Source organism: Lithobates pipiens, unplaced genomic scaffold (genome assembly GCF_037356315.1).
Source record: "Lithobates pipiens isolate NorthernLeopardFrog02 unplaced genomic scaffold, aLitPip1_a1.2 Scaffold_13, whole genome shotgun sequence".
NCBI lineage: Eukaryota > Metazoa > Chordata > Amphibia > Anura > Ranidae > Lithobates > Lithobates pipiens.
Genome location: NW_027507718.1, coordinates 295,878,985 through 295,902,785, shown reverse-complemented (window position 1 = coordinate 295,902,785; position 23,801 = coordinate 295,878,985). Strand labels below are relative to the sequence as shown.

General features: G+C 43.3%; 1 protein-coding gene across 2 annotated transcripts in view; it reads left to right on the top strand.

Moving 5' to 3' along the window:
* Positions 1-23,801, top strand: part of SEC24D (SEC24 homolog D, COPII component) — a 164,419-nt gene that overhangs the window by 101,779 nt on the left and 38,839 nt on the right. For both annotated transcript variants that reach the window (XM_077476816.1, XM_077476815.1), the window contains exons 10-11: positions 6,197-6,312; positions 14,782-14,906. In XM_077476816.1, coding sequence (XP_077332942.1) covers positions 6,197-6,312; positions 14,782-14,906 — 241 coding nt within the window. The remainder of the gene's footprint in view (positions 1-6,196; positions 6,313-14,781; positions 14,907-23,801) is intronic.

Below are 23,801 nucleotides of genomic sequence, written 5' to 3'. Positions count from 1 at the left end.
CATTAGAATTAACTTGGATATCCTCATTTAAATTGCTGCGGCACAGTCCTTTCCCTAAAAGAGAAATGTTTTCAACTTTGAAACTTGAACCTCGAGACGCCAATGCCGACCGTTTTCCTTTCCCTTTGGCAATAAGTGGGTAAAGTAAATTAAGCAAAAGTAAATATCCCAGCTCTGATTATTTGTAGAAGAGAACAACAGTATTTTTGGCAAAAAGAAGACCTAAACAAATATAATTCATAATGGCTGCAAATGCACTGCAGTCCTCAGTTTGTTTTATCTGTCAGATACCATGTTTAAGATATATATTATATACAAGTACCATGCTGATGTTGTTTAAATAGTGGTCTGTAGTGACAAGTAAGTAGGAATTAGTTTTACTGTTGAATTAAAAATATTAGTGTTAAAATAGTGTTTCTTCTAGTCTTCTCCATTATATTTCTTAATGATGCAGAAGCAGGATGAATAGAATTTGAATTTAAAAATGATTTCAATCACAATATTTCAATATGTGGGTGTCACGCTTACCCTGAATGCAGATGATCAGACACTAAAGCTGGCTACTGTGTTCTTCACCTATAGCAACCACCTTTCCCATAATGCAAGCAGGCTTACTGGTGCTCAGTTGCCCCCAGGTCTTATACACAGTGCTATAGTGCCTGGCTACCACGCCAGGGCAGGCGCAAACTGAGCAAAGAAAACAAGTACTCGTGGTTGGCAGACAGGCAGAGTGGTTCAATAACAGTCCAGGTAAAAGGCAGGCAGAGTTCAGAAAATAGTCGTCATCTGGTCTGAGGTCATACACAGGGAAATCCAATCTTAGCAGGGCAGGCAGACAGGGGGCTTGATCAGATATTACACACATATCACTCTCTATGACAAGCATGAGACTGAGGGCTAGTTCACTGGTCTGACATGCGCTCTGACTTCCAGAGTGTAAGTCGCAAGACATGTCAAAATCAATGGTCCCCTATGAGAGCCGTCTTAACTGGTCCAACTTGTGTCGGTCTGACTTTGAAAATGCTTCTTGCACTACTTTGGTCCAACTTGGACGCAATTTCAGCCCATTGTTTTGTATATAAGTCGCACCCAAATCGGATCATCATTTTAACTGATCCGACTTGTGGCATGCGACTTGTGCTTTGAGGATCTTGAGGAAGAACCCCACGTCAACATTTAAAAAAAAACAGCATGAAGTCCCTACCTCAAGACCATACTAACATACCATTCTGTAATAATATCGATTGTGAGAGGAAACACCACGACAAAAAAAAAAAAAAGGCGTGCATCCTCCCCAAAATCCATACCGGACCCTTATCCGAGCTTGCAGCCTGACAGGTCAGGAAAGAGGGGGGACAAGCGAGCCCTCCCCCCATGGACTATACCAGGCCACATACCCTCAACATGGGGTAGCTTCAAGATTCCGATAAGCCCCTTGCTTGCAGACCCCCATCAACATGGAGCGCAGAAAAAAAGGTGTACATCCTCCCCAAAATCCATACCGGACCCTTATCCGAGCTTGCAGCCTGACAGGTCAGGAAAGAGGGGGGACAAGCGAGCCCTCCCCCCCATGGACTATACCAGGCCACATACCCTCAACATGGGGTAGCTTCAAGATTCCGATAAGCCCCTTGCTTTCAGACCCCCATCAACATGGAGCGCAGAGCCCCCACTTCCGCAAAGCATCAACCCCCCTATGTTGAGGGCATATGGCCTGGTATGGTCCAGGAGCACTCGCCCACCCCCCCACGCTTTCCTGACTTGCTGGGCTGCATGCTTGGATAGAGGTCTGGTATGGATTTGAAGGGGGGACTCCACGCCATTATTTTAAAAAAATGGCGTGGAGTCCCCCCTTCAAATCCATACCAGACCTCTATCCAAGCATGCAGCCCAGCAAGTCAGGAAAGCGTGGGGGGGCAGGCGAGTGCTCCTGGACCATACCAGGCCATATGCCCTCAACATAGGGGGGTTCACCTTAAAATTCCCCCACAAGATCCATACTAGACTCAAAGTCGGATCTTGTTCATTGAAGTCGCAGGGCACAGTCTTATCAGAAGCCATGCAATTTCTGTGTCGGAACAGTGTGAACCTAGCCCAAAGGTTTCACTGGTGTATACCAGGTTTGGTTTCCACCCAGAGACTGACCACATTAATCACCTTGCAGGTGGACAGAGACAGGGAAAATGCCATAACAAGGAGGGGGGCTGTGAAGGGGACTGAAATGCAAGTTAGGGGGGCTGTAAAGGGGACTGGGGTGCCAGTAAGGGGGCTGTAAAAGTGACTGAGGTGGTACAAGGACAGGGGGCTGTGAAGGGCACTAGGATTCAAATAAGGGGGAGCTGTGAGAGGGACTTGAATGCAAGGAGAGGGGGGCTGGAATGACCAAGGTATGCGAAGAGCAGCTACCGCTCAACCCATATTAACTAATGACAGGCTGAAAGTGGCCACCATTGTTTGCATGTAGCCACACACAAAGCAGTTACCCGTGGTTAGTGTTGGATGTCTGAGCCTGGACAAAAAAAAATCTTTATTACAATATTAGCATTAAAATGTGTCACAATCGAATGGGCCAATCCCATCCTTGACGCATGTCCTTATGTAGGTCTATGCATTTCACGGGGTCTCCCACTTCATCGGGATGATTTATTTAAGACATCAGTTTGAAAATATACAATGCAATGACTTTGACTAGCCGCAGCCAGGATCCTTCTGGGGGAGAAGAAGAGGTGCCCAATCAAGTAGAACTACTGGCTTTCCCCTGTTGTCCCGCCTGTCAAAACGATTGATTGCTAGAGTCCTAACAACTAATAAGGTGCTTGGAGGACCCGGCATTCAGAGGAGGAAGATGTAACTCCCCCCCCCCCCCCGATGTGCTGTACTTCCCAGCTTCCTGCTGAGTGCTGACAATGGAAGGGGACAGGAGAGAACTTGCTGTCTGCACTGGGACACTGCTTAGCTGACTGGCCAGGAGTATGAGGGGACCTGTGTGCTGTCTGGATCTGGACACAGCTGATGATGTGGGGAGAAAGTGAGCAGAGGAGTCAAGCACTCAGAGCAGGGGGGGGGGGGGGCAAGGATCAAAAGTGTAGAGGGAGGACATGCTCCCCCAGGTCCTAGAGCTGTGTACACTGATCTGCAACATCTCCCCCTCTACAGAGATGTGGAGGGAGAGGGGGAGCCATCCATCACCACACTTTCCACAGTACCTGTACCATATCTTCAGTCTCTCTGGTCCTCCCGTTACCATGTCTGCAGTCTCTCTGGTCCTCTCCTTACCATGTCTGCAGTCTCTCTGGTCCTATCCTTACCATGTCTGCAGTCTCTCTGGTCCTATCCTTACCATGTCTGCAGTCTCTCTGGTCCTCTCCTTACCATGTCTGCAGTCTCTCTGGTTCTCTCCTTACCATGCCTGCAGTCTCTCTGGTCCTATCCTTACCATGTCTGCAGTCTCTCTGGTCCTCTCCTTACCATATCTGCAGTCTCTGGTCCTATCCTTACCATCTCTGCAGTCTCTCTGGTCCTCTCCTTACCATGTCTGCAGTCTCTCTGGTCCTATCCTTACCATGTCTGAAGTATCTCTGGTCCTCTCCTTACCATGTCTGCAGTCTCTCTGGTCCTCTTGGATAGTATGTCTGCAGTTTTTCTGACCCTCTCCTGTAGTAGGTCTTCAGTATCTGACTATCTCCTGTAGTGTTTCTGCAGGGGGCACAAAAATGTTTGCCCAGGGTCCCATTAATATTAAAGACGTCCCTGCATACCATGTATTATCTGAATAAAATATGATAATTTACAAGGGGTGTGTTTAGGGGCGGGGTTGGGTGGGGCAACTGATGGCAAGTAACTCTTAAGGCCTGGCTTGTAGCTCAAATGTTGAGCCCTGTACATTAAATATAAATCATTCACAAAAAACAACCACATCTTATGCAAGAAAATGCAAAAAACGACTTTATGAATAATAGAAGAAAAAAAATTATAAATGTACAATATCTCACAAAAGTGAGTACACCCCTCACATTTTTGTAAATATTTTATTATATCTTTTAATATCTTTTTAACACTAAAGAAATGGCACTACAATGAAAAGTAATGAGTGTACAGCTTGTATAACAGTGAACATTTGTGGTCCCCTCAAAATAATTCAACACACAGCCATTAATGTCTAAACCGCTGGCAACAAAAGTGAGTACAACCCTAAGTAAAAATGTCCAAATTGAGCCCAAAGTGTCAATATTTTGTGTGGCCACCATTAATTTCCAGCATTGCCTTAAGCATCTTGGGCATGGAGTTCACCAGAGCTTCACAGGTTGCCACTGGAGTCCTCTTCCACTTCTCTATAATGACATCACGGAGCTGGTGGATCTTAGAGACCTTGTACTATTCCACCTTCCATTTGAGGATACCCCACAGATGCTCAATAGGGTTTAGGTCTGGAGACATCACCTTTACCCTCAGCTTCTTTAGCCAGGCAGTGGTCATCTTGGAGGTGTGTTTGGGGTCGTTATCATATTGGAATACTGCCCTGCGGCCCAGTCTCCGAAGGGATGGCATCATGCTCTGCTTCAGTATGTCACAGTACATATTGGTGTTCATGTTTCCCACAATGAACTGTAGCTCCCGAGTGCCGGCAGCACTCATGCAATCCCAGACCATGATACTCCCACCACCATGCTTGACTGTAGGCAAGAAACAATTGCCTTTGTACTCCTCACCTGGTTGCTGCCTCAAAACACACTTGACAACATCTGAACCAAATACGTTTATCTTGGTCTCATCAGATCACAGGACATGGTTCCAGTAATCCAAGTTCTTAGTCTGCTTGTCTTCAGCAAACTGCGGGCTTTCTTGTGCATCATCTTTAGACGAGGCTTCCTTCTGGGACGACAGCCATGCAGACCAATTTGATGCAGTGTGCAGCGTATGATCTCAGCACTGACAGGTTGACCCCCCTCCCACCTCTTCCACCTCTGCAGCAATGTGGGCAGCGCTCAAATATCTATTTCCTAAAGACAACCTCTGGAAATTATGCTGAGCACGTGCACTCAACTTCTTTGGTCGACCATGGCGAAGCCTATTTTGAGTGGAACCTGTCCTGTTAAACCGCTGTATGGTCTTGGCTACCGTGCTGCAGCTCAGTTTCAGGGTCTTGGCAATCTTCTTATAGCCTAGCGAATCTTTATGTAGAGCAACAGTTCTTTGCCATGAGGTGGCATGTGAACTTCCAGTGACCAGTATGAGAGAATGAGAGCGATAACACCAAATTTAACACACCTACTCCCCATTCACACCTGGGACCTTATAACACTAACGAGTCACATGACACTGGGGAGGGGAAATTGCTAATTGGGCCCAGTTTGGACATTTACACTTAGGGTTATAGTCACTTTTGTTGTCAGCGGTTTAGAAATGAATGGCTGTGTGTTGAGTTATTTTGAGGGGACAGCAAATTTACACTGTTATACAAGCTGTACACGCACTACTTTACATTGTAGCAAAGTGTCATTTCTTCAGTGTTGTCACATGAAAAGATATAATATAATATTTACAAAAGCGTTACTACAACTTTTGAGAGATACTGTATATGCAGATTAGGCATCTCCAATTTGGGGGATTGTGAGTTCTTTATTACAATAGCTGTCTATATTTTTCATTGATTTCTATGGAGTGGAGTAGTATAACCAGGTGCAGGTGAAAGCACCATATAGCTATGGGATATGGGAAGGTGACTTTAGGATGAGATTAATACAGCCACTGGAGCTGTCATAAGAACTGGTCAAAAGAGCTGACTAGGCCTGCCCTTTCTACTTTCTCTGCTCATAGATACTATAGCTTCTATTAATAAAAAAAAGCACATAAATAGAGGACGGGCGGATGAGTTAGAGGTCCTCTTCCATTGATAGAGAATTTTCCACTGATGGAAGCTATAGTACAGCTTCTATGAATGAAGGAATGGGTGGACATAGTCAGCACTCTTGACAAGTTCTGTGGCATGGAATTTCTGTGTTGCACTAAATAAGGCTGATCTTTTTGAAGTGGTATGTTGATAACCGAAGCACTAGAATACCAGATCCTAAATGGTTTCCCCCGCTAATAACTTTATTTCAGCTTGTCAATAACGTATGATTCCAGCAGAAATGTGTTTGTTTCCTGAACATATCAGTTCTTTGAATAATTTGTTTTTCTGTTTATGTTTTGTTAGTCCCTCCATTCTACTTTCAACATCTGGACCATATTGGCAGAAGAGTGGACTACTATGAAAGGCCAGAGCTATCTCTGGGATCTTATGAATATGTTGCTTCATTGGATTACTGCAAAGTACGTGCATTTTAGGCTTAATCTTTTTCCTTTAATTCTCTGTCCAGCATTTGTTTTATCTCTGTCTTGAAGTGAATGTCTAAAGCTTCATGTAATTTGAAATAACATTTTGGCTTAGTGAATCATAACAGGAGATTGCAAGTTTTTTTTTGCCTTTTAAGCACTTGAGTCCCTGAGGTTTTTTTCCTCCTGAAATCCCCGTGAGTCTCAGAGTGTTCTTTTCATTTTTGTATCACGTGGCTGTGTGGGCGGGAAGGAAGGGGCAGTTGGAGGCAGGAGCTAGAGTATGTTACTTATTCCACTCTAAATACAGGTGAACCATGCAACATATTCCAAAGGTGAACTTTGCCTTTAGCCACTTCAGCCCCGGAAGGTTTTACCCCCTTCCTGACCAGAAGACTTTTTACAATCTGGCACTGCGTCGCTTTAACTGACATTTGCGAGTTCATGCGGCGCTGTACCCAAACAAAATTTGCGTCCTTTTTTCCCACAAATAGAGCTTTCTTTTGGGGGTATTTGATCACCTCTGCAATTTGTATTTTTTGCGCTATAAACAAAAAAAGACCAACAATTTTGAAAAAAAAAAAAAGATTGAGCTGCCACCCACTTCCTGCGGCTCCGGAACTCCTCAGGCTTCTAGCGGTTATGTACCGCTCATTAAAGCAGCGTCAGAGGAACCTTCAGAACTCCAAGGCCTCCCCAGCTGCAGGCAAGGGCAAAAGCAAGATGGCTCCCGATTTTCCGGAGCCTGATGATTCAACACAGCTCTCCGAAGCAAATCCAGCATCCCCTGCTTACAGTTTCCATCAATTCCCTATGGATTTGGTAAGTCCATTACCAACAGACTCTGATGCTATTCTGGCAAAGTTCAGCTCTATAGTGCGGGATGAGATCACCATGGCCTCCCGCAAGCTTTCCTCTGACCTAGTGAAGCGTCTTAAAGAGATAGGCCGCCACACATATTAGTTGGAGCAGCGCATGGACTTAGCCACCACTGTACTTGAAGGCCATAAGGAGGAAGTGCATAAAATGTCAGCTGAACTGGAGACCATGCGAGATAAACGAAAGAAGATGCTGAAAATATTGCCCACAGGGATGACCTTTGCATCTGGGGTGTCCCTGAAGCTATTACTGACCTGCAGGGCACCGCAACTGCCTTTTTTCAGGAACTCTGGAAAGATTGGAATTTGACCGTATCCAGGGATCTCTTGCCCACAAGCCGTCAGAGGGCCCGCCAAGGGACATAATTATCAAATTCCACTACGACTGCACCAAGGAGAGACTCCTACAGTCTGCAAGGGAGCAGCAAGACCTTTCCTTCCAAGGCAACCCTCTCCAGCTGTTTGAGGGCCTCTCACCAGTAACCATTGCAAGACGCCGGAGTTTGAAGCCCTATCTCCAGGTTCTGCAAACCCATGGGATCAAATACAGGTGGGGTTTCCCTTTAAACTCTCATTCTAGCATCGGGGTTGTCAAGTCCACACCTCTTCTCCATCTGATCTACGACGCCATTTTCAAGACTTGAAATTCAACTTCCTTCCTAAGAGGAGGCAGCATACTCTCGACCCAGATCTTCTCAGCCCTCTCGTCAGTTCTCCCAATCTTTCCAAAAGTCTCAACCCAGCTCCCAGCACTGAGAGACTTGCAGGCCCAACGTTTTAAGAATGTCCCTATGAGCTGATGGTGCATTACAATATCCTATGCTGCATCCAGTAGAACTGTGTAACATCCTACTGTTACAGTACTACCGAAGGGCTACATTGGACCCTATGGTGTTTGTTCCCTGCCCCCCTAATCCCTTGCTTTGAACCTTGATATGGGGTTGTGGGTTTCTACCCTATCATGGGACACCCCATTTGTGCGATGGTGGCCTCGGGGGGACTGTGACCTACATTGCACAATGCAATGAGTTCCTAGTATTAGGTATTACTGTTGACTTTCTGGGGCGGTTTCAGTGCAGAAGTTTGTGTCTGGTAATCTGGCCACCTCCTGCCATTACGGCTTTAGGAGATTCCTGAATGTTACACAGTGGGAGGGCATCTGATTCCTGGATGGGTTGTTTATTTACTATATGTTGGATGATCATCACAGATGGCTTGTGGTAAGGTTACTTTTATATAGTCGACGGATGACTGTAGCCTCCAGTACCCACCTGGAGGTGGGATAGACTTAGAAGGTGTCTTTCCACTCTTATTTCGGTGGTTAAATTGCCTTTTTTTCTATGAAAGTTTTATATTTCTACTTAATGGTTTATTGGTTTAACAGGGTTGAGATGTCATTTGCGGTCGCTCGTTCACCCTGGGAGGCCCTGTTTGAGGATGGCGACCCCGGGTGACTGAGGGACCTATTTTTACATAAATTCATATATCTTTAACCATTTGAGTTTCTTTTGTGCTTCCTATATTGTGTTTTTGTGCTAATAATATTTTAGTTGATCTCCTTATTTTAGGATGTGGAGTGGTTCCGATGGACCACTGCTCCCCCTTTGTGCCAGCACTAGGCTAAGACCTCCTTGTGGGCCTTTTGGCCCACAAAGTGATACTTTTACTTGTTCACTGTGCTCCGAGTATTCCTCAGCCTTTTCATGTCCTATGGTTTGCTTCTCTTTTCTTCCTTACTTGCTTCTTTTCCTCTTTTCCCTTCTTACTCTTCAGTGGAGTGTGTGGGCTGCATCATTTTGTGGCATGCCTCTCTGATGCCATGACACTGAACTGGTTGTCCCTGAAGGTTCAGGGTATGAACTCTCCCCTAAAAAAAAGTGAAGGTTTTTAAGTGCCTTAAAAAACAAAACTAGATATAGCGTGCTTACAGGAAACCCATTTTTCATCCTCCTCCTGCCCTAAATATTTTGATGCCCTGTATCCTCAATTTTTTTTGGCTAATGGCCCAACTAATCAGAGAGGAGTACATAGCTCTTTGGAAATCGGTCCCCTTCAGTTGCAGTAAACAGATAGCAGACCCAATTGGCAGGTACCTCCTGCTACAAGGTATTATTCAGGACACTGGGTTACTATCCTGACTTACTATGTCCCAAATATAAACCCAGGACCTTTTCTGACTCATACCTGCTCCTTGATGTACCCTTCTTCTGGCGGGTGACCCTAATGTGACGTTAAACCATGCTCTTGATAAATATTCTTCGGAACACAAAGCCCCTTCTCGTGATGCTAAAAAAAATGTACACTCTTTACAAAGTCTTGACCTGGTTAATGTCTGGAGAGAGCTTCACCCCCTGGGTAAGGACTATACTCATTACATACATCCCCATCATTCTCACTCCAGGATTAATCACATGTTCGTGCTGCGGAAGCATCTTCTGCACTCATTCTGCTGGGCTTCTCCTATGGGTCACGGGAGTGAAATTAATTTTCCACTCCTGTAACCCATTTTTAGAGAGGTCTGAAGTCCGTTCTCTGATGTAGTCACCAAGATCAGTCCAGCATGGTGTCATCCCGACTGGGAGTCGGGATTCGCCATATGCCTGGACTGATAGCCATCTCAGCCTCTCAGGGAGCCATTGAGAGGCATAGATGGCCACTTCTCGCCCCTCCACAGCTCAGCGCTCCAGTGATGAGCAGAGCAGGAGAGCTGCTGATTGACGGGCAGCAGCTCTCCGTTTTGGGGAGGTGAGAGAACCAAGCGGTGTTCGGGGGCTCGATTCTCAATGAAGAGGCGGCGGGGGACAGATGCAGCATCAGACCGATGCTGCATCCACCTAGGTAAATATGATTATGGGAAAAAAAATCCCATATTTCTCTTTTAATTATGTCCACCTCTATTTTAGCCACCCCATGGTCAGATCAAGAGCCTGTCTTGGTTGTATGCCACTCTTTGCTTTGTAAGCCTCAACATTCCCTCTGGGTTATGAATGATTCTCTCTTGTCTTTCAAGGAGATCCTGGCAGACATCTATCAAGCCTCTGCAAATTATTTCCGTCCTAATGTTGGATCGGTTTCTTCCCCTGTGAGCCTATGGGGGCATATAAAGCAGTCTTTAGGGGCCATGTTATTCAATTGGTGACGAAGGGTAAAAGGGAGCGATTATTGGCCTGGCACACCCTGGAGACGCGTCAATATTGTCAACCTTTAAACAGTCCCCTACTCCCGCCAGCCACAAACTATTGGATCAGGCTTGTACGGAGCTGGATCTATGTTTAACTGATGAGGTGGAATGCCCACTACGCTGGGCTTGCCAGAAATGGTATGCTAAGGCGAATAAATCTAATACAATGCTAGCTTACAGGTTACTTACTTTTACTCCAAAATATACTCCCATCACCCATAATCTCCTTACAGGCGTTCCCATGCGGGTCTTGGAAGAATTTTGTTTTCGCCTTACCACTCTTTACTGAATGGCTTGGCACTACCTATCTATCCTTATCTGAAACCCACACGTCATTAATGTATAGAGATATACAGGTATCCGAAGTCCTACAATGTAGCATGGAGCTGAAGGTGAGCAAAAGGCCGGGCCCGGATGGCTTTACGGCACTTTATTATAGGAAAATGTTTTAGCTCCCCATTTAACGGCTATGTTTAATTCGGTAAAGGATGATCAAGCCTTTACTTCAAACCTCTTACCCGCCAACATAGTCATGATTCCTAAACCCAATCGGGACCATTCCTCCTGGGCCAATTTTAGTCCGATTTCACTTATTAATATAGACATGAAAATACTGACTACAAATTCAGCCAATTGCTTAAATTCCTTTCTACCATGTATGATGAAAAAGGATGGGGTTTGTCCCACGGAGACAGGCGGGAGACACTATCAGGCGGCTACGTCAAATTCAACATAAAGTTCATAGCAGATCTTTAGTGACAATATTCTTGTCTCTTGATGTGAATAAGGCCTTCAACACTTTGTCTTGGCCTTACTTAATAACGGTGGTTCGCCACTATGGCTTTGGCACCGCGTTCTTGAGCTTGATGTTGGCATTATAAAACTCCCCCCAGGCTAAAGTCAAGTATTATGGCTTTGAATCGTCTCTCTCCCAGCAAGGTTGCCCACTCTCCCCACTTTTATTTATCTTAACATTGGAACCTTTGGCGGAGGCGATTCGTTCTCATTCAAACATAACAGAAGTAGAGGTAGCGGGTACTTCCCATAACATATCGTTGTTTGCGGATGATATCTTGATGTCCCTAACTAACCATAGAATCTCCCTCCCTAACCTGCTGTCCCTTTTAGATACTTTTGCGTCATTCTCTGGTCTATCTGTCAACTCTGCCAAATCGAAAGCTGTGCCAATTAACCCTCCATCCTCGGAACTGGCAAATTTAAAAAACGTTTTCTCGTTTCAGTGGTTACCTTTCATTGCCTTATCTTTGGATTAGCCTTACTCCGACATATGCAGGACTCTATCAGGCCAATTTCCCTCATTTGTTCAGGAAGCTATCAGATATGTTGTCCTCCTTGACCCATCTCCCGCTCTGTTGGTTTGGGAGGATTTTGGCGATGCGTATGACTTATGTTCCAAAATTGCTTTATTTTTTCTGTTTTTCCGGTCCCATCACATATTGTGCGCATACATCAACACAAAATCTTTAAGTTTGTTTGGGGCTCCACTAGACCCAGAATTATTAAGCAAGTTCTATATGCCCGTAAGATCAATGGTGATCTCTCAGTTTCCAACTTACAAGCCTATTATACGGCAACGAATATAGCTCCATTATCTCTCCTTTCATATGAAATATCAAATCCCGTTATAGGCCTATTGATTTAGTGGACTCTTATCCGATCCCGGTTGCCTCCCTGCCCTGGCTCCCCCATATACATCACCCTGAAACGATTGGACCGTGCTTAGCACATTCCCTTTGTTTGTGGGATTCAATTAAATACTCAGTGGGCCTGATCTCACCCTAACTTCGCCTCCTCCATTGTCTATTATTTGCGTCAGAGTGTGATAACCCACAACAGTTTTATTGGTGGACCGATAATGGCTTTGTTGATATTCACTCTCTGTTCACCCCCACTAGGATAATTAAGTTTGATGCTCTACGTTCCTCACATGATATTCCCCTCCGAGAATATTATATCTACCCACAGCTTCTGCACTTTCTCCAACAGCTTATAAAGTGTCTACCTGCTCCATACACCTTGACCCCCTTTGAAAGCCTTTTCTAGATCTCGACCTCAATCTTACGGTTTAATCTCATTCATTTACTCAGCGATAATTTCCTAAAAAAACACCATTGGGAGGTGGAGCTGGGGAAGCAGCTGGATACGGAGGACTGGCAAGTCATGACTATGGCATTGTCCAAAATGCTCCAAATATTTTCTTATTTTAGAAAATGCTTATAAAATACTTTACAGGTGGTATTACACTCCAGCTGGGTTGGCACATTTTATTCCAACCTACTCTCTCTTTTGCTTCCATGAATGTTCTCAAGAGAGCACTATGGCGCACATTTGGTGGACATGTCTGAGGGTATGCATATTATGGGACATAGTCTACGCTCTTCTTCGCAACTAACTCCATACCAACTTAAAGTGGGATCATTATGAGACTTTTCTGTGTAAGCCAATTGCAGAATTGCTTCGTCTGGAGAGCCAGCTGGTGCTACATCTCTTTACTGCAACTAAACTAACAAGGGCATGGAAGACACCTGTACTCAGCTTTGAGGTGGTTAAAAACCATATGAATGATACTATGGTAAACGAAAAGCTGACGGCTATACTTTCAGACACCCGCAACAAATTCCTTAAATTAAGTTAAATTAATATTATAAACGATTTCATTAAAACCAAGTCATGAATTATTGTTATCTAAGTCAGTGATTTTCAACCACACACAGTCTGGGGGCTCGTTTGCACCAGGAGGTGCATCCGAGCGCACACGCTTTTTTGCACATTCCCACACGGTGCAATTTCTTTATGAGCTGCTCTATGAGTGTGAAACATGCAAAAGGGTGCCAGCATAATTTTTTTACATTGTACTTTGGTGCCATGTGTTTTAGCAGGCTCAAACATACGCGCATTTGCTAGATGTGGGGATGTCATTAACAATTAATGCCACCCATGCGCATCTGCAAATGGCCCTAAAATTTACTCTGTGAGGCAGAGTTCAGTGATCTGTAGGTTGTAAACCCCTCTCCCCCCCCAAATTCCCCCTACTAGCACAATCTGCTTCCAATCCCCCACTTAGCACAACCCCTCCCCCCAAAATCCCCCCCCCCCCCCCTTGCTATCACAAATTCTGTCCCTACAATAATGACAGCAGCAGAAAGGGAGCGGGGGCAGGCAGGAGTATGTGTGGGTTGTGCTCTCTATGCCACCCCCCCCTTCCCCAGCACCTCTTCTTCCCTAGCTCTTCTCTTTTCTACATTTGGTTTTGAGTGATCCTCTGTTAACTGTTAGCACAGGAGGGGAAAAAGCACAGTTAACGCCTGTGTACAGAGGAGCAGAGAGCTTAGCCTGCACCTCCTCCACTCTCTGCTCCTTTCAGAACTCTTGTACTCTTATACCAAACTTTATTTTTCATTTTGTTTGCCTTTTTTTTAATCAAGATAATACAAAGAAGTTGGGCCAGATCTGCAGAAATGCAAGAGAGGATGGATATTAGTGTTAGCATTCCTCAAACTTGGATGTTTTTTTCAGACGGAATTCCGCTCAAGCTTGGCTTGCATACACACGGTCACATAATAGTTCTCTGAACTTTTGACCATCAAGAACGCGATGACGTACAACACTACAACGAGCCGAGAAAATTAAGTTCAATGCTTCCGAGCGTGCATCAAATTTTTTCCGAGCATGCGTAGGAATTTTTCGTGTCGGAATTTGTACAGACAATCAGAATTTCCGATCTGAACTTTTTCCCACTGAAAAATAGAGAACCTGCTCTCAATCTTTTGCTGGCTGGAATTCTGCCAGCAAAAGTCCAATGGCGCATACACACGTTCGGAATTTCTGACCAAAACCTCACATCTGACTTTTGCTGGCAGAATTTTTGATCGTGTGTACGGAGCTTAAGAGCAAAATGTCTCCACACTGAATCAGTGAAGTGCCAGCATCTAAGTTCCAAAAGTTGTCATTTCCTCCAAAATTCTCATAGTTTACTGTTCTTTGAGTGAATGTTAGCTGTATTTTGGCTGCCTTTCTGTTATGTCTATTTCTAGAATATGTTTTATATTATTATTTCAGAACAGTAACATAGGCCTGATATTTGGTAGTTTATGAAATGTGACTGTTGCAGAGAGCATTTCTAGGAAAAAATATTAGCGTATGATTCCAGTTACCTGATTCAAATCTTATGTGGAATCACGAGGGTCCAGTCATGTTCACACACAAGTTCTTGTCTCTGCATACATTTAGATTTTCCTATTAATTACTTATTGTTATTGACCTTTTACAAACAGAATCTGATTATTGTGTTTCTGGTTTATTGAATAGAATATGTGACTAGGTGATATATTTTACCACTTACTAGCTTTGCAATATGTGGAATTATCTTCATTTCTTTGTCTTCAGCAAAAGAAACCTCCCAATCCACCTGCTTTCATTTTCATGATAGACGTATCATACAGCAACATTAAAAGCGGTGTTGTTAGACTGATATGTGAGGAGCTGAAGACTCTGCTGGATCAACTTCCAAGGTAGGTGTATTGGTGTTTTTTAAAGTTTTTAAAGTTTTTTTAAAGTTTTATAAACCTCACACATGATATATGGACGAAACATATCCTTATATAGTATACTTTTCTCAATTAAGAGCACTAAGTGCCATTTCTGTCTGCTGCTTCATTCTTCTGTTATGAGCATGAATTACTTCTTGCAAGTTTTCCCGACACCAAGAGAAAAAAAGGTGACAGGGGAGGGACCTCCAGCTCATTGACAGCTCTGTTCCTGTGTGCTATATGGTGGGGGAGTTCCCTTCCCTCCCATCCAATCAGATCTCAGAACTCTCCTCACTGAGCTCTACAGAGTGTAACTTCAGCTCTCTGCCCCCCCCCCCCCTTTTTTTTTGGACAGCTCAAACAAGCTCTATAAATCTAGATGTTGAATGGATGTAGAGAAGAGAAGACTGCAGATAAACAGATACAACTTATGTAGGAAGATGTGTTTCATCTCTGTGTATCACCTGAGGCCAGTCATGTCACTGGGCATATTTGAGGGTTTATAACCACTTTAAGTTTACCTTTTGATTTATAGAATCCTGAACCTATTAATAAGTCCAACATAACATTTCCAAGTTCTGCAGTACTCAGCTCATGGCACTAATGCTACTCCTACTGTTTACATTCTTCTGTATGTGAGTTGGCAGGTATCTGAGCAAGATCAGTGTCTCTTCTTTCTCCATTCTCAAAGCTCATCAGTACATAAAATGCTGACTTTTAGATGGGGGAGGTCTTATATCAAGGGATGGAGCTTAAGGATAGTACGAGAAGGGTCTTCAAAAAGTTTCCGCACTTTTATATTTTCGTTGGAAAGAGTGGGAGGTGTTTTACTAAAGGCATTAAAAAGTTGTTGTGACGCTGGAAAAAATGCATTGCAAAGGAAGGTGTCTATGTAGAAAAATTATATAATTTGTCTTAATAAAAAAAGTTTAAAAAAGTGTGGAAACTTTTTGAAGAACCCTCGTATATTAAATTGATCATTCAGGCAGCTGTTGTACAAATGACAGACTGACCATAAGTGAGTCTGTTATTGGAGATCCAGGCTCCTCCAGAATTGTTTGTTATTTTAGATCCAGACTCCTCCACCATTGATTAGGAAGGCCATATTTCCAAACAGGGACATTAGGCCTGTGCCAATCGGTAACATTGCCTGAGTAGTGCCTCCTTCTGGGACCCCTTGTCAACTTCACTTACCACCTACTGCTGAAAAAATTACTGAAACAGAAATCTACTCTGCCATAATATAGACCTCCTGTAGCTGGCGATAAATGATCTGCCAAATTGTAAATAATCTGTTTATTGGTGCTGTAGTAATTTCTTTATTTTCTTTGCCTGACTGTGTTGTGTCCGACACTCAGCTCCTGGTTAATCATGGCAGCTGCAGGAAGCTATGCATAAATTCCACCTATGCTACTATCCTAGTATTTATAGTGATAGACATACAGGTCCAGCAGCCATATTAGTGACCAGATCTGCAGGTAAAAAGGATATGGCCTGAGACTTCTTCCTATATTAGCATATTTCTGCAACTAGATGCTCCTTCTCCCTATTATACTTTTTTATGGTCTATTGCTGCTAACTAATACCGTGGTGGCTACTCACACCCTAAAAATGCTACTGGAAAGTGTAGTCTCTTAGTGGCTTGGTTTGCCATCCTTTAGTTCTGATGGTGAAGTTAAAGTGTTACTAAACCCATAACAGTAAAATCAGTATATGCAGTAAAGCATGCTTGTTATACTCACTGTGGAACCTAAGGGGTTAATCATCTGCATTGTGTAAAAAGTCTGTTTTATCCCGTCTTCTCTGATCCTCCTCTTCTTCCACTGTCCCCAAACCATCTCCCGATAAGACAGAGCCTTCAGAGTCACTCTGCACATACTTAGTTCGGTGTGTTTTGCTAAAGTGTTTTTTTTTGGGGAGAGTACATGTGATCAGCACAGGGCCAATCAGCACTGTCCAGAGAGGGGGCATGCATCTTCATAGGACATTCAGAGGAGAATGAAAACACCTCCTACAAGCTTTAACCAGACACTGATAGAAGTCACAAGACTTCTGATGAGAAGAGGTATTTAGCAGTTTATATTTAGTAAAATAATTGCATTTCCATGTTCTGTGTACTGTGGGAGACCAGATATGGTGAATGCAGGTTCTGGGTTTAGTAACACTTTACCTTTCTATATGACTATAAAAATGCTTATACCCAACTGCTTATTTATGAATTTCCTAAGCACATTTTTTCCTTGGTTATTATTCAAAGGACAGCCATTAGGTAGATAGTGTGACATATTTATTTTCTCTTAAGTCTGCATGGACATTTATGACTTTTCTTGAAACATATGTGCGTATCTAGGGAAATGTTTGATGTCATAACAAAGACGCAAATGGGTAGCATATAACTTCTTTGCAACACTGCATATCCTCAAAGTTTTAATGTATGTACTGTATGATTCAAGTGTGAGTCTTTGGGTGTTTTTAGACAACTCTACTGCCACCATCTGCCCATATCTCAACACTGCAAGAATAAATATTTACTTTGCTTTTCCAAACATATAGAGTGAAGGACTATATGGCAAATCCTGTAAAAGCAACACGAGAATGATTTATGGTCTTGTTACTAGTGTGTAAAAAATGATTACTTCTTCTGGGTTGCCACACCAAATTCCTGTGCACAGTTCACTTATAGAATGCCAAAACTAAAGATACATTTCTTAAAATAAGGATGTCTGAAATATGTTGTGGTTAATAACTGATGAATATTTTGTAACATATGTAAATGTTACAAGCCTAGACAAAGCAGAATGTAGCCATCAGCCATTTCTACATGAAAGCATCTCAGTTCTGGAAAGATGTTGGGCAAGTCATGACCTCACTTCAGAAAACCCCTTGACATGTCCCATAGGAGAAATGCAATTACTGCCCTGCTTAGTTGAAGTGAAAGAACAACATGAGATAATGGCTCTGTGCTATGAATACTGAAACATGTCTTGGGCATGCTTCAAGTTTTTACTGGAAAACCACCAACATATCACGTTTATACATGTGCCTTCAGAATCTTGAAAAATCACGACATGACTCAAAGAAAATTTGGTTTTATTCTCTCTTGTCATTCTCAAATCATGTTAAAACAGAACTATAGCTAGTCCATTACCTTACCAATAATAAACAAACAGAGAGCATGTGGCATTTGGGTATAGAGAAACAATTGACTGTAAACCAGAGGAGGGGAAATATGTTTTTTTTGCAGTTGGATGTAGGGACCATTTGGATGTCAGAGTAGAGATGAGTGGTGGTTGCACACTCCACAACCTTCCAATCCGTCCTCAAGCACCCAGATTCTAATATATAGTGAACTGATTACAGCAGAGGTGCCCAACCTGTTGGCCTTCCTGGGCCACATTGGAAGAAGAGGAATTCACAAAAAATACACTTGTCAAAAAGAACAGATGATGAGCAGAAAAAGTCGGGCAGATCACAAGTTAACGATCACTGATATAGATAATGAACTTGAGTAATAAAAATTACTTTATTTTTATTTATTTTTTTAATTATAAAAGTAAAAGAGGGAACGTGAAGCGAGTATGATATCTTGACACTGTTTTTGATAAACGCAACGCATCACTATCTAGTTTAACGGCTGTGATAGCAATTCTCAATGAATTCTCAAGGTGCTCATCAGATAATTTAATTACAATTTTGCACTTTATGTGCTTGATTCTTGAAAATAGTTGCTCACAAATAAAGGTGCTGGCGAAAACTGATGACATGAATAAGGCGTGATTGTGAAGAGTAGGATATTTTTCTTTGGGAAGATAAAAGGTATAAAAGCCCAGTAAAGATACACTGTCAAATGTTTTTTTCGACTACATGTGTTTACTAAATGTAAATGCATTTTTACAAAAAATTCCCTAAAAAAAATCAACAGTTTTTATGTGGGACTAAAGGCAAAACTTTTATTTGTATTTTTAATAGAGTAAGGGGGGAGTTATAACCCTTGTTGGTTTATTTTTTTCCATCTATGGGAGATTTATCAGCACTTTCTGTCCCATAGCCAAACAGGAAGTGGGAAGAAATCCCTGCAAATTAAGGGAGTCCCTTGGGGACCCCCAGGTCACTAGAACTAGTGTCCCCATTGGAAGATTTACCTTCTGTTACTTTTCTGGGGACAACCCAAAGATGCAGAAATTTCCCTTCACTTCCTATCCTGTAGCCAAAACAAGAAGTGAGAGGAAATTACTGCAAAGTGAGGGAATCCTGGGGCATCACTACTCCTTCTCTGGTGACAATCCAAAAGGTGGAATTTTCTTTTACATTTGCTTACGATAATGGTAAACCGGACAAATAGAGAGGATGAATCTCCCTAATGGCGGCACAAACAGAAATAAAAAGTCACCAGTGTTGTAATCCCTCTCCACCCTGTCCAAAACTAAAGAAAAAGTTTTGCCTTTAGTTATACCTTAAGTTTACAATTTTGTGTTGGGCAGCATTCATAGCTGTCTTGGGCCGCAGGTTGGACACTACTTGGTTACAACCTTCTGGACCTACTGTGCAGTGCAGTTAGTGTTATTTTTTTGTGGAACAAACTATTTTTATGTATTCAATTTGTTCATTTACAGTTAGGTCCATATATATTTGGACACAGACACAATTTTTTCAGGTATTTACCAAAACATATTCAAGTTTTAGTTAGTGGATATAGGCTGAAAGTGCTCACTCTCAGGTTTAATTTGAGGGTACGTTCATCCAAATCAGAGGAAGGGTTTAGGAATTACAGCTCTTAGGAATGCCTCCCCCCCCCTTTTCAAGAGGCTAAAAGTAATTGGACAACTGAAACAAAAGTTGTTTCATGGCCAGGAGTGGGCTACTCCTTAGAGTTATATCTTCATCAAATAAGCAGGTAAAAGGTCTGGAATTGATTCTAAGTGTGGTATTTGCATTTGGAATCTACTGCTGTGAACCTACATCATGCGTTCAAAGGAGCTGTCCATGCAAGTGAAACAGGCCATTGTAAGGCTTCAAAAATGAATCAAATCCATCAGAGAGATAGCAGCAACATTGGGAATGGCCAAATCAACAGTTTGGTACAAGAAGAATGCACTGGTGAGCTCAGCAATATAAAACAGCCTGGACGTTCATGGAAGACAACAGCAGTGGATGATCACAAGATCCTCTCTATGATAAAGAAAAACCCATTCACAACATCCAGACAAGTGAAGGACACTCTCCAAGAGTTGAGCATATCATTTTCAAAGTCTACAATTGAGAGAAGACTTCACAAGAGAAAATACAGAGAGGGTACACCACAAGGTGCAAAAAAAAATCATAAGGCTGATGAATAGGAAAGCCAGATAAGATTTTGCTAAAAAAAAAAATCTAAAAAAGCCAGACCAGTTCTGGGAAAACATTCTTTGGACGGATGAAACTAAGAATAATCTGTACCAGAATGATGGGAAGAAAAAAGTTTGGAGAAGGCTTGGAACAGCTCATGATCCAAAGCACACAACGTCATCTGTAAAACATGATGGAGGCAGTATAATGGCATGGGCATGCATGGCTTCCAGTACCACTGCATCATTGATGTTTATTGATGATGTGACAGCAGACAGAAGCAGCCTGATAAATTCTGCAGTGTTTAGAGATATACTGTTAGCCAAGTTTCGACCAAATGCAGCAAAGTTGAATGGACGGAGCTTCACATTACACATGGACAATGACCCAAAACACACTGCAAAAGCGATTCAGGAGCTTTTGAAGGAAAAGCCGTGGAATATTCTGTAATGGCCGAGTCATTCACCTGATCTCAACCTAATTGAGCATGCATTTAATTTGCTGAAAGCAAAACTAGAGCCAGAAAGACCCGACAACATAGAAAAACTGAAGACAGCTGCAGTTAGAGCCTGGCAAAGGATCAGAAAGGAGGAAACCCAGTCTTTGGTAATGTCCATGGGTTCCAGACTTCAGGCAGTCATTGCCAGTAAAGGATTCTCAACAAAATATGAAAAATTAACATTTATTTATGATTATCTTCATTTGTCCAATTACATTTGAGCCCCTGAACATGGGAGTCTGTGTATAAAAATGGTTGTAGTTTCTAAAATTTGTACTTGATATTTATGTTCAACCCCTTGAATTAAAGCTGAAAGCCTGCACTTCAAATTCATTTGGATTGTTTTGTTTTATTTTTATTCTGGTGGCATACAGAGCCAAAAGTATGAAAATTGAGCCTGTGTCCAAATATATATATATATATGGACCTAACTGTATTTAGTGCCAAAATATTTAGGAGTTGTTAAACATTCAACCAGGAGAGGTTGCAGTCTGATAATACAGTCATACCAGAACACAGAAACCTAGTACGAATCTAAAGCCCCATACACACTATCAGATTTTCTGCTGAGTTCTTCCTTCAGATTTACCAAAACCATATAATATGAGGTCAAACCTTAGGAGTTTCAATGTGTATGCAATCAGGCAGGCACTTGCACTACATTGTTTTGGTAAATCTGAAGGAAAAACTCAGCAGAAAATCTGATAGTGTGTATGGAGCTTCAGACATGATTTAGTACTACAGCTACTATATATCTTTATTTAATATGGCCATTGACCCTAATACTGTTTTGAAGCATCTTTTGTTAAAGAGGAGCTCCAGGCTCCTACAGAAAAAATAGCTGCTAACTTTAGCTGCTGACTTTTAATATAAGAACACTTACCTGTCCAGGGATCCCAGAATGTCCTCACCTGAGCCGATTGATCAATCAGCTTTGGGTGCAGGTGCCAGAATCTCTAGTAAGGGAAACAGGAAGTGAAGCCTTGGGGATTCACAGCCTGTTTTTTTCTACTACGCATGCGTGAGTCGTGTTGCGCATTGTGAATGGTCCCGTAGTCTTCTGGGACCTGTGATGTGTCCCAGAAGACTGCGGGGGAAGGAGGGGGCTGAACTTCCAGCTCAGTTCGAAGAGGCAATCTGAGCCAGAAGTAGGAGTAGGTACCTGTCAAACCAGTACCTGCCCCCCCCCAAAAAAAAGTGCCAAACGTGGCAGTGGAGGTGAAGAGTTGCAGTTAAGCACACTGGATGCCTGATTTGTCATTTCTGTGCACATAAACATATAAGAGATAATGAAATCATGAGACGGGTCAAAGCAGAGGACATTACACTTTAACCACTTGCCGACCGCCGCACGACGATATACGTCGGCAGAATGGCACGGGCAGGCATATGGGCGTATATATAAGTCCCTGCCTGCCCGCGGGTGGGGGGCCCGATCGGGCCCCCCCCCCGGTGCCTGCGGCGGTCGGCATTCCTTCGAGAGCGATCCGGGATGAGGGGGCGGCCATTCATTCATGGCCACCCCCTCGCGATCGCTCCCGACGAATAGAAATCCCCCGTGACATCACTTCCTCTCCTGTAATGTAAACACAGGAGAGGAAGTGATGTATTCTCTCCTCCGTGTCGGTATTTTTCGTTCCGACACGGAGGAGAGCGGATCGGTGAGTTGCACCAACACTCTACACACACAGTAGAACATGCCAGGCACACTCACACCCCCCCTTTACCCCCCGATCACCCCCCCAATTACCCCTGCCCCCCAGTCACAGTGACACCAATGTCATTTTTTTTTTTTTTTGCATTGGTGTCATTTGTGACTGTAATAACTGTTAGGGCAGTTAGAGTTAGCCCCCTTTAGTTCTAATGTACCCCCCTAACCCCCCCAATAAAGGTTTAACCCCGTGATCACCCCCCGTCGCCAGTGTCACTAAGGCTGGGTTCACATTGCAGCGGTTTATGAGAACGGATGTGATTCGCACCGCACTGCAGTGCAAATCACATCCGATCTCTGTGCGATTCGAGTTCAGCCATTCGCCGCACCTGCCGCACCCGCCGCAAATTCGCACGGGACCCTTTTTTTGGCCCGCAGCAGAATCGGATCGCATGGGTGTTCACACCATGCGATCCGAGTTTGCAGATCGCACTGCGATATGCGAACTGATCTGGGGGTGTCAGTAACATTTCACTGACACTCCCAGCAGTTCGCATAGGGCAGTGTGAACTGCCGCCGGGAGGCATGCGATGCGGGAACCCGCCGCGCATTCGTGGCGTTCCCGCATCGCTCCAGTGTGAACCCAGCCTAATAAGCGATCGTTTTTCTGATCGCTGTATTAGTGTCACAGGTGACGCTAGTTAGGCAGGTAGGTATTTAGGTTCGCCGCAGCTTTTTATAGCGCCAGGGACCCCCATATACTACCGCATAAAGCCCCCTGATTGCCCCCTAGTTAACCCTTTCACCAGTGATCACCATATAACTGTTACAGGTGACGCTGGTTGGTTAGTTATTTTTTTATAGTTTCAGGGCACCCGCCATTTATTACCTAGTCTCACTAGTGTACCCCTAAATTTAGGGGTGTCTACTTTCCAAAATGGGGTCATTTGGGGGGGGGTTTGTGCCATCTTGGCATTTTATGGCCTTCAAAACTGTAACGCCCTTAGAAAGCTTGAAGGCGGTGCTTGGTTTTCGGGGCCCCGTACGCGGCTAGGCTCCCAAAAAGTCCCACATATGTGGTATCCCCGTACTCAGGAGAAGCAGCAGAATTTATTTTGGGGTGTCATTTCACATATGCCCATGGCTTGCGTGAGCAATATATCATTTAGTGACAACTTTGTGAAAAAAAAAAAAAAAAGTTTGTAATTTTCCCGCAACTTGTGGCAAAATATAAAATATTCCATGAACTCAACATGCCTCTCAGCAAATAGCTTGGGGTGTCTACTTTCTAAAATGGGGTCATTTGTGGGGGTTTTGTGCCATCTTGGCATTTTATGGCCTTCAAAACTGTAATAGGTAGTGAGAAGTGAACTCAAAAATTTACGCCCTTAGAAAGCCTGAA